The 16,161-nt window shown below is 36.9% G+C and overlaps 1 protein-coding gene across 12 annotated transcripts in view; it reads right to left on the bottom strand.

Annotated features, from left to right (window-relative positions):
- The window catches only part of apbb2b (amyloid beta (A4) precursor protein-binding, family B, member 2b), a 342,228-nt gene that overhangs the window by 90,000 nt on the left and 236,067 nt on the right, over positions 1-16,161 (bottom strand). For all 12 annotated transcript variants that reach the window (XM_051928061.1, XM_051928058.1, XM_028801948.2 and 9 more), the window contains one exon: positions 8,721-8,867. In XM_051928061.1, the coding sequence (XP_051784021.1) occupies positions 8,721-8,867 (147 nt within the window). The remainder of the gene's footprint in view (positions 1-8,720; positions 8,868-16,161) is intronic.

Here is a 16,161-nt window from a genome sequence, read left to right as displayed (position 1 = left end):
TTTTCCCACCTTCTGCCAAAAGTTGCTGAGAGGCACACCAACCCTGTGTTCCACACCTAGATAAAGAAGGTCTGAGAGTGTTATTTTTGACCTCACATGTTTATGTTAAGGACAGGTCTCACTCAGAGAGGCTTTGAATTTAGAACAGTAAGGTAAGCTGAAACAAAACATCCAGCGGTAAAGAGTGCTATAATGTGCAATTGCATTAGCCACCCAAACCATAAGAAAGGGTTACATTTTCTCAGCACTGTGAGCTAAAGAGGAAGTGCTGCTAAAAAGCCTAAACTTTGATGATATCACACTACATATAAAAGCTGTGAAAATAGTGTTTCTGAACATCAGCATGGGCAAACTACTTTGCCAAGATGCCTATGGGAGCAGATTATTTGTTCAATTAAAGGTTAGTCATCAATAAAATAAACCCCTACTTGAACAGCTAATTTTCTTACTTGATGTCTTTTAATTATTTTTTTCTCCAAACAGCACTTTAGCTACAATGTTTAATTATCTCAAAAGACCATGTGCCTTGGTGTGAATCAAATGCACTTTTGCTGGGAAACATTATATTATATATATATATATATAAAAAATATACATACACACACAGATACCTGTATACAGTGCCCTCCATAATGTTTCGGACAAAGACATATTGTTCTCTGATTGCCGACTTTAAGTTACATGCATTCTATTTCCATATGTTTTGGTCACATCATACAGAAATTACAACTCTTTTTCTACATGGTCCCCCCATTTCAGGGCATCATAATTGTAATGCAATGGCAGGTATATTAAAACGATCATATTTAGTACTTTGTTGCTTATCCCTTGTATGCAGTGACTTTTTGAAGTCTGCGACATTACCAGGTTCTGAGGATCTTCCCTGGTGATGCTCTGTCAAGCCCCTAAAGTAGTAACAAGCTTGTGCTTGTTAAGGGAGCTTGTCCCCTTAAGTCTTTTCCTCAGCATATAGAAGACACACTCAATTGGATTTAAATTGGGTGACTGGTATTCCCATTCAAAAATTTTCCATTATTTTAGCTTTGAAAAACTCCTGTGTTGCTTTAGCAGTATGTTTGGGATCACTATCTTCATGTAGAATGAAGTGTTGTCCAATGAGTTTGGAAGCATTTACTTGAACAAGAGCAGATAAGATGCTTCTATACATCTCAGAATTCATTGTGCTGCTGCGATCGGCAGTTCCATCATTAATTGAGATAAGCATGCCAGTAGCTGTGGTTGCCAATACATGCTGAAACAAATAACACTCCCATTACTATATTTAACAGATGAGGTGGCATGATCTTGGCCAGTTTTGTTTTTGTTTCCATGCTATGGTCTTGCCATCACACTGATAGGTTCATCTTTGTGTCATTTGTCCTCAAGCCTTTGTCCAGAATTCTGCAGGCTCTTTAAAGTACTTTGTCGCAAATTGTAACCTGGCTATTCTTTTCTTGTGGCTACCTAGTGGTTTACATATAGCGGTGTGGCTTCTAAAAAATATGTCCTTGTCCCAAACATTATGGAGGGCACTGTGTGTATATGTATACAAACACACACACATTACCACTCAAAAGATTAGAACACCTCAGTTTTTCCAGTTTTTCTTCAAATGTAATCAGCTGAAATGCAATGAATGACCTAATTAGTGAAAAGGTAAGCAGTAAACTACCAGAGGTTTACATTTAAGGTTTAGGTTAGCAAAACTGATAAAAATTGAAAATTCCAGAATATTACAAATGGGCCTTCTTCAGAGAACAACAAATACTGTAGGTTACAACCTACAAATGATCGGAAGCTATTAAAGTAAATTAAGCCTTGTAAGTTGAAGCAAACAATTTGCATTGGTGTTCCAACTTCTGTTGATTACTTCAAAACCCTCTGTGTGTCTTAAAGGAGAATTGGAACAGACTGTGTTACTAAACCCTCTGAAATACTACTTGTACAATATTCCAGTGATAATGGCAAGAAAACAACAATTAACAAATGAAACGAGACAGAACAGTATTACCCTTAGAGGTGTAGGCCTTTCATTTACAGAAATTGCAAAAAAAAAAAAAAAAATCGAAGTGTTAGTGAGAATGATATCCTGCACAATCCAAAGGCAATTGGAAACTCGAAGAAACTCTAATAGGAAGGGACCTGGCAGACCCAAAGTCACAACCCAATGAGATGACAAATTTCTGAGGGTCCCCAGCTTGTGTGATAGGCACCTTAAAGCACAACAGCTTCAAGCACAGCCTGACAGTGGTCGAAAAAAGCAAGTCTCAGTTTCTACTATGAAGTGACTTTGTCCAGTCTGCAATAATCCACAGCTGATATTTCAAGGGCCTATTTTGTGCTTTAAGGAGTGGTTTGATTACTACCACTCGCTCTCTCAAACCTGCAGCACAAAGCCCTCTAGTAGAAGGGTACATGAATTTGTGCATGCACCACAACACATTATACGCCAACTACACTATAAACAGGCTTCATTCTCAGATTTAACCTGAGGCACTACGGTACGTACACATTTATATATGTTTAAGTACATTTTTATATTAGAATTGCTACCTCACAGTTTTAGAGTCTTGATTTTCAATCTTCACCTTGTTACTGATTATGTGGAGTGGGAATGTTGTTGCAGTGTCTTTGCAGGTTTTTATTCAGGTACTCTGGTGTCCACCCAGTCTATAGTACATCAACTGTGGATTCTTAATTGGCTGTGAGCATTTAATTTGACAGACTGGCACTTTTCCAGATTTACTTCTCTACTTTGCACCTGATGCAACCAGGAAATGCTCCAGTCCCATGACACTGACCTGAATTATGCAGGTTTCCTAACAGGTGAATAGAAGGATGCAATTAATGGATTGATAATATAGGTATAAATTATGGATCTAAAAACAGTACCATAATCTGTATTTTAACAAAGTCATTATACTGTATTTTATATATATATATATATATATATATATATATATATATATATATATATATATATATATAAATAAATGATGCTTTCCTAAGTTGCACTATAGTGCAAAACAGTGCATGACAGAGGGAAGAAGAGAGAGATAGAAGCTTTCTTTTAAAGCCTCTTTATGAAGCATGCTGGAGTATTTTTCTTTATTGGAAAAAAGCATAAAGATAATACTTTGGAATTTTAATACTACTATATATGTAATATATTTATTCCATAATTAAACCACAACAAAATTAACTTTCCAAACTGAAAAGTAAAATATACAGTTGGGTCCATTTTATTTTTCAGCAGGATAGGGGATTGCCTTATGGTATATTTTTGTAAACATAACTCAGTTATGACACTTTCTTTAGTAAAAAGAACCACAGCCTGAGACAAAAAAGTTTAGCATTCACCAATAATGAGATTTAATGTGTGAGACAAAATGATTTTTTAGTAGGGAATCTAGTGAAGATGATGCACAGACATGACTATTTTGCAACATTTTTTAACCTTTATATTTCAGTAAGAACCAGGAGTGCAGAAAAGTGCAAACTGTCCTTACTTTTCACAGAAGTGGTTTTTCAAATATCTGGCAAAAGTACATTTCAAGGTTCATAACACAGGTCGAGGTTGTTCCAGCAAATGCTGCATAGGTACTTGTCATACTCGCAATATTACTTCATTTTCTCTTGGAGACACAATTAACCGCTAGCTGCTGATTCCACACCTGTCACATTGTGGTGTTAGGAGAGCTCAGGCACACTCGCTCTGCCTCTGATCTTGACAATTCCCTAATTAGCCCTGTGTGAGTTCAAACACCGAACTGGAAAAGCTCCAAGATCTTAGAAAGTGATTCAAATTTATTTAAAAATAAAAATAAATCACACTTGTCATCTCTGCTTAGTTTTAGATTCATAATTATTTTGGAAGTGACCTCCTACAAACCTGATAATACATGTTTCTGCCCTTTTTGAAGGCTTCACACATTAAAAAGCAATTTTTAGTACTTGTGTGTGGTATTCTAAATACAATCTGTTATGTACTCATATAAAGAACTTGGTGATCTTTAATAAAAATACCCCCAGCAGTCAGTGGGGAAAAAAATAATGATATATCTCACATTTTCACTTGGGATCAGTAAATAGAATTAGGAAATGTGTTAAAGAAAATGAAATGAAAAAGGAGGCGATTCTAAATTGGCCACATGAGTGCATGCTTGGGTCTTGCAATGACATGGTGCAACACCCAAGGTATGGTTCCTCCAGCTCTCCAGAATTCAATTAAAAAGGTTTGAGAATATAAATTTATTTTTCTTTTGTGACCTTAAATAAAACCTTAGAGGAGACTTTGATGTTGCTATATCCAGCTTTTTTTCAGTCTCATTCCCACCTCACTTAGGGTGTGTGTTCTGTGCCCAAGAACGTTTGTCCGCATGCAGCGCCACAAAATCTAGTTCATTTGACTAGCGTACCATGCCCTGGCCTGCTTGGAAGAGGTGGCTTGAGCACGGTTCAGTAACATTCGAGAACAGTGTGATTGCTAAACATGCCTAAGCACGGAAAACAGACATGACATCAATGATGGGACACATCACATGGTGCAATTCTCATTTCATTCAGTACCGTTTGAGTTAAAAACAGGTTTTTACTCTCACTTTACTGAAGAACATGAATTGAAGTTGGCAAGAAAAGCTGCAAATTCCTTCCTTAACATCACTTGTCTCTGTAAAAATCTTGCGTGTGCAGCACGATTAACAGCAAAACACTGCGCTGCACACTTAATAAATCTTTAACAGGGTAGAGCGTCAACCTGCCCTACATGACTCCAAAACAACCACAAAATAAGTAAAATCATTTTGACATGCATGTTGTCACTCCATGTTTGGATCTTGTTTTGACTTTACATGAAGTCACAAGGTCATAACAAAAACGTGCCTGGGCCCAGAACATTAAGAAGAGTGCAGGCCAGTGGGGGAGTAGGAAGGGGCAACAATTGCACTTGGGCAAGGTACGGAACAAAGGTGCCTAGAGTGAGTACACCCTTAGAGCAGCACAGATACAAGCCTCATAACCCTTTTGAGTTCTTTAGTTGAAGACACCATACTGTATCATGTTCTCATTGAAGGCTCTACGCCTCTGAGAAAAAAAAATATGTTCTTGCATTGTTATCACCTTTAAAACCAACATAAAATTTCCAGTGCCTAATCAGCAGATGCAAAATAATAATACAATAATAATACTGTCAGACTTTGCAAAGTGGATGTGACTAAAGTATAAGGGATGTATTGAATTTAAGGTTTTAAGGTACAATATATAAACAGAGATAGACAACATAAGTCAGACAGTAAAACAATATTAGTACAGAAATGGAAAGCTGAACATTAAAAACTTACTGCTATACAATGGAAAGCTATTTTGAATGAGTTCAATAAGTGCATGTTAGTGTGCGGAAAATGCCTTACACACTGTAAATTAATTTTTAAAGTATTTTTAAATATTTTTCTTTTTTTACACATGATCTAAAGCCTGATTAATGATCTAAATCTGATCAATGTATAATGCATTACACAAGATTGCTAAATGAAAGATGATGCACTATAATGGAATATTTCAGTTATAGTTCATATGCAAACTGGTATTTCAAAGTAGATTCTCTAGATAGAGAACATAAAATACTCCAAATCAGTGCCGAGTGGCAAGAGGATGATCAAAACTATGGTCAGAGAAAAGGATCTAGGTTCAGTTTCAAGTCGAGTCACTATCTGTGAGGAGTTGTTCTTCAATGATCTTCCTGGTTTTTTTTCTCCTGGTACTTTTTTTTTTCTTTACTGCACCCCATTTATCCGAATGAAACTTCTGGTAGGTAAATTGGTAACGCTAAATTAGCTTAAGTGAACATGAGTGTGCACACAACTAGGCACTGTGTGGGCCTGGCAGATTATCCAGGGTTGGCTCCTGACTTGCCAAAGCTGATCAAAGAGGCTTCAATATCTTATAATCCTGTAATAGACAAAGTGGCCTCAGAAAATGGATGGACATCTGGTATGTGTGACTTACAATGTAAATGAAAATAAATAATTCAAAGAATTTTCCATTTTTTTATGCAGGAATAATTAGGATGAAAATGAATGGTTCCTCTGGGATTATGTGAACAAAGGATGGCCAGATATGTACAGTGATCCCTCGCTATATCGCGCTTCGCCTTTCGCGGCTTCACTCCATCGCGGATTTTATATGTAAGCATATTTAAATATATATCGCGGATTTTTCGCTGCTTCGCGGGTTTCTGCGGACAATGGGTCTTTTAATTTCTGGTACTTGCTTCCTCAGTTGGTTTGCCCAGTTGATTTCATACAAGGGACGCTATTGGCAGATGGCTGAGAAGCTACCCAACTTACTTTCTCTCTCTCTCTCTCTCTCTCTCTCTTGCGCTGACGTAGGGGGGTGTGAGCAGGGGGGCTGTGTGCAGCTGCTTCCTGAAGGACATGCTGCACAGTGCTTCGCATACTTAAAACCTCAAAGGGCACGTATTGATTTTTGACTTTATTTGTTTTTCTGTGGCTCTCTCTCTCTTCCTGCTCCTGATAGAGGGGGTGTGAGCTGCCGCCTTCAACAGCTTTGTACCGGCGGTGCTTCGCATACTTAAAAGCCAAAAAGCCCTATTGATTTTTTTTTTGACTGCTTGCTTTGCACTCCTTTGAAAAGGAAGATATGTTTGCATTCTTTTAATTGTGAGACAGAACTGCCATCTCTGTCTTGTCATGGAGCACAGTTTAAACTTTTGAAAAAGAGACAAATGTTTGTTTGCAGTGTTTGAATAACGTTCCTGTCTCTCTACAACCTCCTGTGTTTCTGCGCAAATCTGTGACCCAAGCATGACATTCTAAAAATAACCATATAAACATATGGTTTCTACTTCGCGGATTTTCCTATTTCGCGGGTGGCTCTGGAACGCAACCCCCGCGATGGAGGAGGGATTACTGTACTGTAAGTGCACATACTGCAGGAGTCTAAAACACAATGTGTCTATTTCCTATTAAAACTTGGTTTTCTTCATTTCATTATTACAATCAACACTTCTAAAAATATTGTATTAAATATAATATTAGTATGTAGCCTTCCAAAGACATTTCCATCTCCTTATCAATTTTTAAAATTCACCGTTTCCTAGTTGCAACAACGACTTTAGTACTTATCCTAGGACCAAGAAAAACTTGGAGCAGACAATAAGCTACAACAAGGCGCAAAAGAAATTTGATAATATATTAAAAATTCTTATTGATTTATTAAAATTATATGCAGAGTTTCTAGAGATCAACATTTTTATATCAATATATCACTATAATGTGAAAGGGCACAGAAAAACACAGAATTTGCTCTTTCAACAAAATTATATCCTCTGTTTAAATACAGATTCTTACATCAGGCTGCTTGAGGAAACATGATATTGCCGGGTGTCATTCATTTACAAGTGGTAGAATGTTACTCACATGTAATGTACAGTAAGTATGGTAAGTTAGGAATCTGCTTTTTGTTCAACAGTGTAAACAAAAACCTAAATGATTAAATTACTGCAGCATTCTGCACAAACTAACAAGCTACACACAAAGAAGAATATAATTTGTTTTAAATTTCATTAGTGAAAGCAGAACTTTGCAAACAAAGCACAGAAGGTTGTAACTACACTGCTAAACTTTATTAAAGGTATTAAAATATTTATGTGGCACAATGGTGGACATAGGATCCTAAATACAAAACCCAGATCCAGGTCCTGTTTGTGAATGTTTTCCGTGTGTCTATGTAAGTTTATCTCTGGGAAGTCTGGTTTTCCTACCATATCCTACAGCATGTTAAGGTAATTAGCATCTCAATGACTTGTACAACATATAATATGTATATGTGGCCAAGGGTGTATGCATCAAAGAGTCCTGTGATGGGCTGTTTTCTTGACCATGGCCTTGTGCACTGTGATGCTTGAATAATATCTGGCAACCCATGATCATAAATTTAAATAAGAGGGTTTGAGAATGTTATGTTAGAATTTTATAAACAGAAAAACAGTTCTGTTCACGGACTGCCACCTTTTTTTCTAATGTGCTGAAGAAACGTGTTTAGAGCAGGAAGACCAAGTGTCATGCTCTAATAAGTATAATTTGAAGTCGTGTCATGCTTGCATCATAACAGTCCTAAGTTATATGCAACTGGAAAGAATGAGATCAACTCAAAATTCATCATGTAGGACAAGACTTTAGCAGTTGATTCAACTTCAGCTCACATTTCTGAAACTGTTTTTCTCAAGCAATAAACTGTACAGTTAGTGCTTGGGTATAAAACAATATGGATTGGTACTTGCATCTTAACATGAAAACCATATGGGTATCACATTTCTCTTTGCAATGTAAACCTTGTGGGAAAAGTGTGATTTGTTTTAACCTACTATACAGGCCACTCAAAATGATAATTGATAATTTTCACTATGAGTAATAAGCTAAACTAGTAAATATGCACTTACAAAAACAAAATTATATTTTTGAACATTTCAGCATCTAATAAAATATTTAAACTGTCAATATTAGACAAAGTGACATATGCTGAAGGGGTTCGGGGTAGTGAGGGGTTTTGGTAAGCAGAAGTCAAGCTACATGGGCATGTCCTCAAAAATCAAATAACAAAGGCATCTGAGTGCAAACAAATTATTCAATGTTCCACATCCATAATAAAAAATTTCAAGATGTATGACAAAAATGGACAAGACAGCAGATTGCTTTTCATACCTCTCCCCAGATGCCAACTGTATCTCGAATGTCATTCTTGCAGTAGGACAGCTGTCGGATGCAGTTATTCACAGCAACACTGCTTTTTCCAGGAGCCAGGTCCTCTTCTGCCATCTCCACCCAGCCCAGAGAACGAACAGCAAAACACTAGAAAAAAAAATAAACATGTGTGTATGTATATATACAGTATAAACAAATAAGCTATTGAGCATACTAAGTGGAACACGGCAGTTTCAATTACCAAATAAATGACTTTTTGTATGAACCAAACAATAAAACTAGGGTTTTCAAATAGTCAAATACAGTAGATGGAGCTTAATTAATCACTGAAGAAACATTCACTGGCTCTTTGAGCTACACAGTACATAAAACAGTGTTTAAAAACACAACATGAATATTGTTATATAACAGCAAGACCCATAACTATATACACAATATAATACAGAAATACTGCCTCTGTTTCAATGTGTCTATAATAATTGGATAGGATGAAGAAGGACACAAGGGGAAGAGGTATTATACAGTCTGGAGGCTGCAGTCAAAAAACAGCCCTTGGGTGCCTTTTAGCACACTGTGTAGAAATGAGCCTGTGACTAAAGGTGCTCTTGAACAGTGTGTCAAGTGGAGGACAACTTGCATTAGCCATGGCAGACTCTGATTTTCCCAACATTCTCTTTTCTTCTAACAGGATCAGTAATGTTATATAAGTGGCTTTTCTGATCAGCTTATGGAGGAGTTGGGCAACCCTGATTTTTCCCAGCAGTCTTCTGCTTAGTACCATGCACTGGTTTTATTGGAGTAGTTAATATCTCCAGAAGCTTGTCTGCATTTAAGGACCTGCATGTCTTCAGAAAGAGCAGCCTGCACTGGCATTTCTTGTACAAGACGTTTGTTATATCTAGCAAAAGCAGTCTCCTGTTCAGATGGAGCCCCGGGTATTCATGAGCCTACACCACTGCCCCTCCAAATGATCACATGGCTTATCTCAGGGGCACCACCAACCTCTTTATTTTTGTAATGTTCATTTCTTTGTGATTCTCCCTAAACCACATGAACAAGTCCTATAATATATTTTTTACTTCTTATCTTCATTATCAATGCAGCCTACAATGGAGGAATAATCAGAGAACATCTGTTGATGGCATACATTGGCATTGTGGTTAAAATTATTTGTGTATGCAGTGAAGAGAAACAGGGCAGTCTCCTGGGCTGCTTACCACATTAATAGATGGTCTCCTTTCAGTAATATAGTTTATGATCTAGGACAATGTGAAGGCATCTATCTCCATCACTTTAAGTTTACTCTACAACTGAAGTGGCTGGACAGTGTTAAAGGTACTAGAGAAATCAAATCATGATCCTGATTATATTGCCTGCTTTGTGCAGCTTAGAATATACTGTACTCTGTAGTGATGTAGTTGTCAGTTTAGAATAAAACACAACTGATCATTGATCGATCAGAGCTTGGTTCTTCCAAGATCTCATGCAACTTCCTTTTTAAATTTGTCAATGTACACATATAAGCTTGAGTTATGAAAAACAAGAAAGACCACAGGGAAAATAAGCTAATTGCTGGCAAGGTGACAACTAGCAAAATGACATGCCAACCTCCACTTCCCTGCTGAGTGAATACTTGATGCATGTCTAATGCAGAAAAGGTAGATGCATAATTTAGGAAAAAAAATTCTGAATTTGATAATACATTGCTATAGTGTGACCATGAGGGTTGACTCTTAGCCTGGTTTTTAGAATGGGAGCGTACAGCACATGATGCAGTTTGTCACAACTAGACAATATGCTCCTAGCAAGGTAGGTTTTACAGAAACATTTGCAGAATGAAAACACAACTGAAAAAATAATCAGTGTTGGATCAGCAACCTGTAACACCTACAGGCTCTCACGATGACTGAAGCCTGTGAAAGGGAATGCAGCGACACTTTTACAAGTCTGTTCCCTGATTGGCTTTTCTCTTGAGTTCTCTCTCCTATTTGCAAGAGGCTGTGATGGCAACAAAGACATGCTCTCAAGGATTCACTGCACTTCCAGTTTGAATGGTGGTTGCCTGATAGAGTGTGCTCACTATTCTATGGAACTGTTTCTGTGTTTGCTGTGTCAGCATGAAGTGAGTCTTTATTCCGTTTTTTCTAATCCTTGTGTAGAGGTTTTAATAATGAAGTGTGTGATTTCCATCCAAGAGCAGACTTGGTGTTAAGCCTTTAAAATACCACAGAACCCACAATTTTGGCAATACACGAACGTTCATGTACAAGTAAAAGTAACTGATCTTAAGGGAATATGTTACAAAGGATGGTATGTCTACTAGTAACCAGTCATTGTTACTAATGAAGATTTTTTTCTTCAACCTGAACTGCTAAGAAGCTTGTTTTCCAAGCTCCATGAAGAGGGAATTTCAACTGACAGAACCAACAAGCAGCTGGGAAAGGACAGCTCTGAGTCAAGCATTGAGCCTAACCAGCACGTCTCTAGGTAAAGGAATACCAGAGGAAAACCCATACAGGCATGAATCAAAAGCAGAACTCTGGAACTGTAAGGTAGCAGTAATAGGCACACTCCGTCCATTTAACTATTCTATGAATCCAGAATTACCGATTACAGTCAGACAAAAATAAAATATGAACAAGACACAGATACCATGGATAGGACAAAAATGAATGATATATGCTTATGAATATACAAATGCTAAAATGAATACATGTAAATGATAAATGGCAATGCATGGTTATAAAATAGTAGGGACTGTTTCATGCATTTTGATATGTCAACCATATAGGTGTGAGCATCTCACTTGCCAATGTCAAAAGGGTGCTACCTGACAACCTGGGGAAAATTGATTTTTTTTACTGATTATCCAGGCTACACAAGGCAATAACAACTACTATGAATCAAACGCTAAACCGGTAAAAGCAACCATAAAAATTAAAATTAAACCACTGCAGTATCTAATTAAATATTTCAGTTTTCAACATTACATAATATTTTTTTTTTATTTTGACTTTGATTTATGCACTCTGTTTCATTCAGCTCTTTACTTTGTCATGAGGTTGCAGATCTTTCCCAGAATAATTACTCATTTGGAAAGCACTTTCAATTGTGATCTTGCCCTTCTACAGTGAAAGATTGGTATGTGGTCACTCAGAAGCATGTGCTTAAGTCCAAAATGATGCAAAGAAATGGTGCTAATGGAGAAGAGAAGAGTCTTTCATATGAATAGGGATCTTGATCTTTGAAAACACAAAAAGGGCTTATGACTAAAGATCATTCTGCACAAATATGGGTTTTTCAGAGCTGCTGCTGTATAAAGTTGTCCTTTGATTTGCAGAAAAGTGTTCAGGCTGAATTCCTGATGTTAATCTCAAATAAGGACAACATAGGAATCTTCCATGGGTGTGTCTCATTTCTCTTCTAGTATCTGATTATTACAGACAGGCTATTATGGCACAACTAGGAAAAAGCTACTCTAAGCACTTCACGTCTCCCTGAAAAATGCATCCTTTTCTCTTAGGTAAGGGTTGATCATCTGCATCATGTTTATCTGTCAGGGTAGAGGAGGATCATGAGAATGCCTAATTGTATATGTATGGCAGGAGGGGCACTGCGGGTGTAAAGACCTGTATGGATCAAATGTACTTCCATATTTACACCAATTTACAGTTACAAGCTATGGGTAGAAACTGAAAAATGAGATTTTATGTACAAGAGACTAAAATAAGGAACATCTTTAGGGTTTGGGTCAACAAACAAACAAAGAAAATAATCTTTTATTTTATATGGGGGCTTTCTGTGGTGAACACCATGCTAAGACACAAGTAAAGAGATTTACTACACTTTGCAACAATGGAATTTGTTCTTTAGGGTCCAGTTGTTTATCCACTGTACAACTGCAGCTACTGACCCAGGTCAAAAGAAACAAGTGATTTGGCATCTGTTAAGGGTGGTCCATAAGTGTCCCCTGGGGAGATGTCCCAGACAAAGAGCACTAGGATAAGACCAATGGTAGAGCCATAACCCTCAACTGACCTATGAGTGTTTGGAAAATGCCTGGGACAAGGTGGAGAACGTTGCCAGGCAAAGAGAAGTATGGTCTTCCCTGCTCAATAGCTGGCCATAATGACCCTCACAAGGACACAGCTGTACAGAAAATGAGAAGGGATGAGATATTTAATTCTGGTACATTTCAATATTAATTATTCATGCATTTTACTTTTCTCATCTTGTAGTCACCCATTTTATATTAATTATTAATAACTAATCAATTTTCACTTTTTATGCTTTTAAATTCTTACACAGTGTATTTCAACCTACTTCACAGATTACATATATATACTGCATGGCCCATGCGTAATAGCCCTGGACCGTGTTACAGTACATAATATTGTTTTTAAACCTAAAAAGAATACAAGGAACAACATGAGTACTCTTAATCTATTACTTCTTCATCCCATTTCAAGGAAATTAAATATACTGTAGCTCATGTTTAAGGCACTTGTTCACACTAATAATTTTCAATTAACATTATATAAACTTGGTTCAGATAGATAGATAGATAGATAGATAGATAGATAGATAGATAGATAGATAGATAGATAGATAGATAGATAGATAATATAAAATATTATTAGATGAAATAGGTGTTGTGTATCTTCCCAAATGACTTCTAATACAAACTCAGGTGTTATAATTTTTAAATACTGTACAGTAAAAATGCATTATTTTTTTTAATAGAAAACAAAATGCTTTCTTCATTTGATGTACAACAATCTGATTAAATATCTGTCTATTTTTAAGCCTGTTTAATTCTACTCATGGCCATGGGGCTCAAGCATATACTGGCAGCATCAGACACAAGGCAGGGACCAACCCTTGATAAGTGTGCCAGCTCATTGTAGGGCATGTATAAATGCACACCCATGTTATCCAATAATAATTTACACACGTTCAACAAAACAAAAATAGTTAAGTTTTTTTTTTTTTTAAGTAAATCAGCATCAGCTAAACAAAATAAATCCAACTGTCCTGTTTAGTATAATGACAATACCCTTGTACTGTAATTGAGATGCATTTTTTTTGGAGTTTTAATGGATGTTCTTGCAATCTAAGCACTGTGGTCCAGTGTTTTACTCTCCTGTTCCAAACTGTGTTGTTAAATATCTATGTAGAATTATTCTATAATAATTAATAAATATTAATAAAAGTGCTTGATATAGGCCTATTCTTTTAATAAAGTATTCCAAATCAGTCATCAAAAGAAGATGTTGCTTTGACCATATATGTGCTTAAAAAGGATCTTTTGGAGAGTGAATGACTGACATATATTTCTCCTTTGATAACAGTCACCAAAAGTTGTCTTTTTCTTAAGCATAATATCCCGGTAAAGTGAGAGCAAATTCTAATAGTCATATTTTAATGTTGACCACTATGAGTTGTTACTTGTACTTTTTGCTTTCTGCTCACTTCTGCTCAGTCTGTATTTATGAAAGCTAAAAAATGCAAAAAAAACAACTTGTGATGCTTACTGAAAAACAAAATATAAATGCCATTAGTGGGATATCACTGTCTCTTGTTGAACCTGTGAAGAATAAAGGAACCATTTTGACAGTGGCCAAAAGCATTTTGACTGTTCCCTTTTCCATTTCTTAAGACATAATATTCAGTATGTATGGGTGTCAAATCTGTTTAAGTGACAGCCCTGTGAATGCTATTAAGTGTTTGCATTTATGATCCTGAAAAATGGTGGATTCACTCAGAATGATCCATAAAGTACTAAAGATGAATACAATTGCCAGTGGCAATTTCTGTGCAATATCAGGACTCCAAAATGGACTGGCAGCTGGGCAGTCATGAGATTTTAGTTTGTACCAGATTCTTGTTTACAATGTTTGCTGATTTTTGCAGAAGTATATATTTTACAATATTTTGTATGTTTTAACTGGATAACGGTGTGGATTTTTTTTCTTTTTCCATGGACATTTTGGCCCTTTCTGCCATTGTGAATCTTGGGTCAGTATTGACCTTTTCCTCTTCATTCTGCATGAAATCATGAGTTTAAAAATTTTTAAATAAAAAAAATATAAATTTTTGGGTGGAGCATTCCTTTAATATAAGTTTACCTTATTTGCAATTGTTTAGATTATAAAGTGAAAATTGCCCATATTTTAAAGAAATATTTATAATTAATATAAATGTATACTTTTTATTAAGAGTGATTGGAAAACTGATAAGTATGGGAAAACTAGACGTTTATTTGATCGACTTGTCATTCCTTTAAATGCATCACTATATGGCCAAATGTTTGTGGACACTGGACCATCACTCCTATATGAGCTTGTTGGATGTCCGTTCCAAAGTCATGGACATTATTATGGAGCTGCATCACCACACCACACTTTATGGTATAACAACCTCCACCGTTCTGCAAAAGCTTTCCATAAAATTTTGGAGTGTGTTTATGGGAATTTGTGCCTATTCAACCAAAAAAGAATTTGTGAGGTCAGGTACTGTTGTTAGAAGAGAAGACTGGGCTCTTAATCGGCATTCCAATTCACCCTAAAGTTTTTCAATAGGGATGAGGTCAGGGCTCTGTGCAGGCCACTTGAGTTCCTCCATACCAAACTTATCAAACCAAATTTTTATAGACGTTGGCTTTGTGTACAGGGCCATAGCCACACTGGAGCAGGAAAGAGCCTTCTCCAAACTGTTGCAAAAAAAGTTGGAAGTGCACCATAGTCTAAAATGTACTTGTATGATGTAGCATTAACAGTACCCTTGACCCTAATCCAGACCTTGAAAAGACAGCCCTGGACCATTATTACTCCTTCATCAAACTCTACAGTAGGTACTATGCAGTCTGGAAGGTATTGTTCTCTTTGCATCTGCCAAACCCAGATTTGTCTATCAGACTGCCAGATAGTGTGATTCATTACTCCAGAGGACATGTTTCCATAGCTCCAAAGTCCAATGGCAGGGTGCTTTACACTACTCCGGACAGCATTTGTCACTGTGCACAGTGATCTTAGGCATATGTGCAGCGGCTTGGCCATGAAATCACATTTCATGAAACTCCTGATGCACCTTCTGATGCACAGCTCAGTGCTAATGCTGCTTCCAGAGGCAGTTTTGACTGATGCAACAGAGGATAATTGATTTTTATGCACTGCATGGTTCAGTATTCGGTGGCCCCACACTGTGAGTTTACATGGTCTACCACTTCGTGACTGAGCTGTTCTTGTCCCTAGACATTTCAATTTCATAATAATAACACTTACAGTTGACCTGGCAGATCTAGCAGAGCAGACATTTTTTATATTTTACATATTTACTCACGGGCGGCACGGTGGCGCAGTGGTAGTGCTGCTGCCTTGCAGTTAGGAGACCCGGGTTCACTTCCCAGGTCCTCCCTGCGTGGAGTTTGCATGTTCTCCCC

Source organism: Erpetoichthys calabaricus, chromosome 5, assembly GCF_900747795.2.
Source record: "Erpetoichthys calabaricus chromosome 5, fErpCal1.3, whole genome shotgun sequence".
NCBI lineage: Eukaryota > Metazoa > Chordata > Cladistia > Polypteriformes > Polypteridae > Erpetoichthys > Erpetoichthys calabaricus.
The sequence above is the reverse complement of the archived record's forward strand: the minus strand, read 5'-3'. Positions and strand labels throughout refer to the sequence as shown.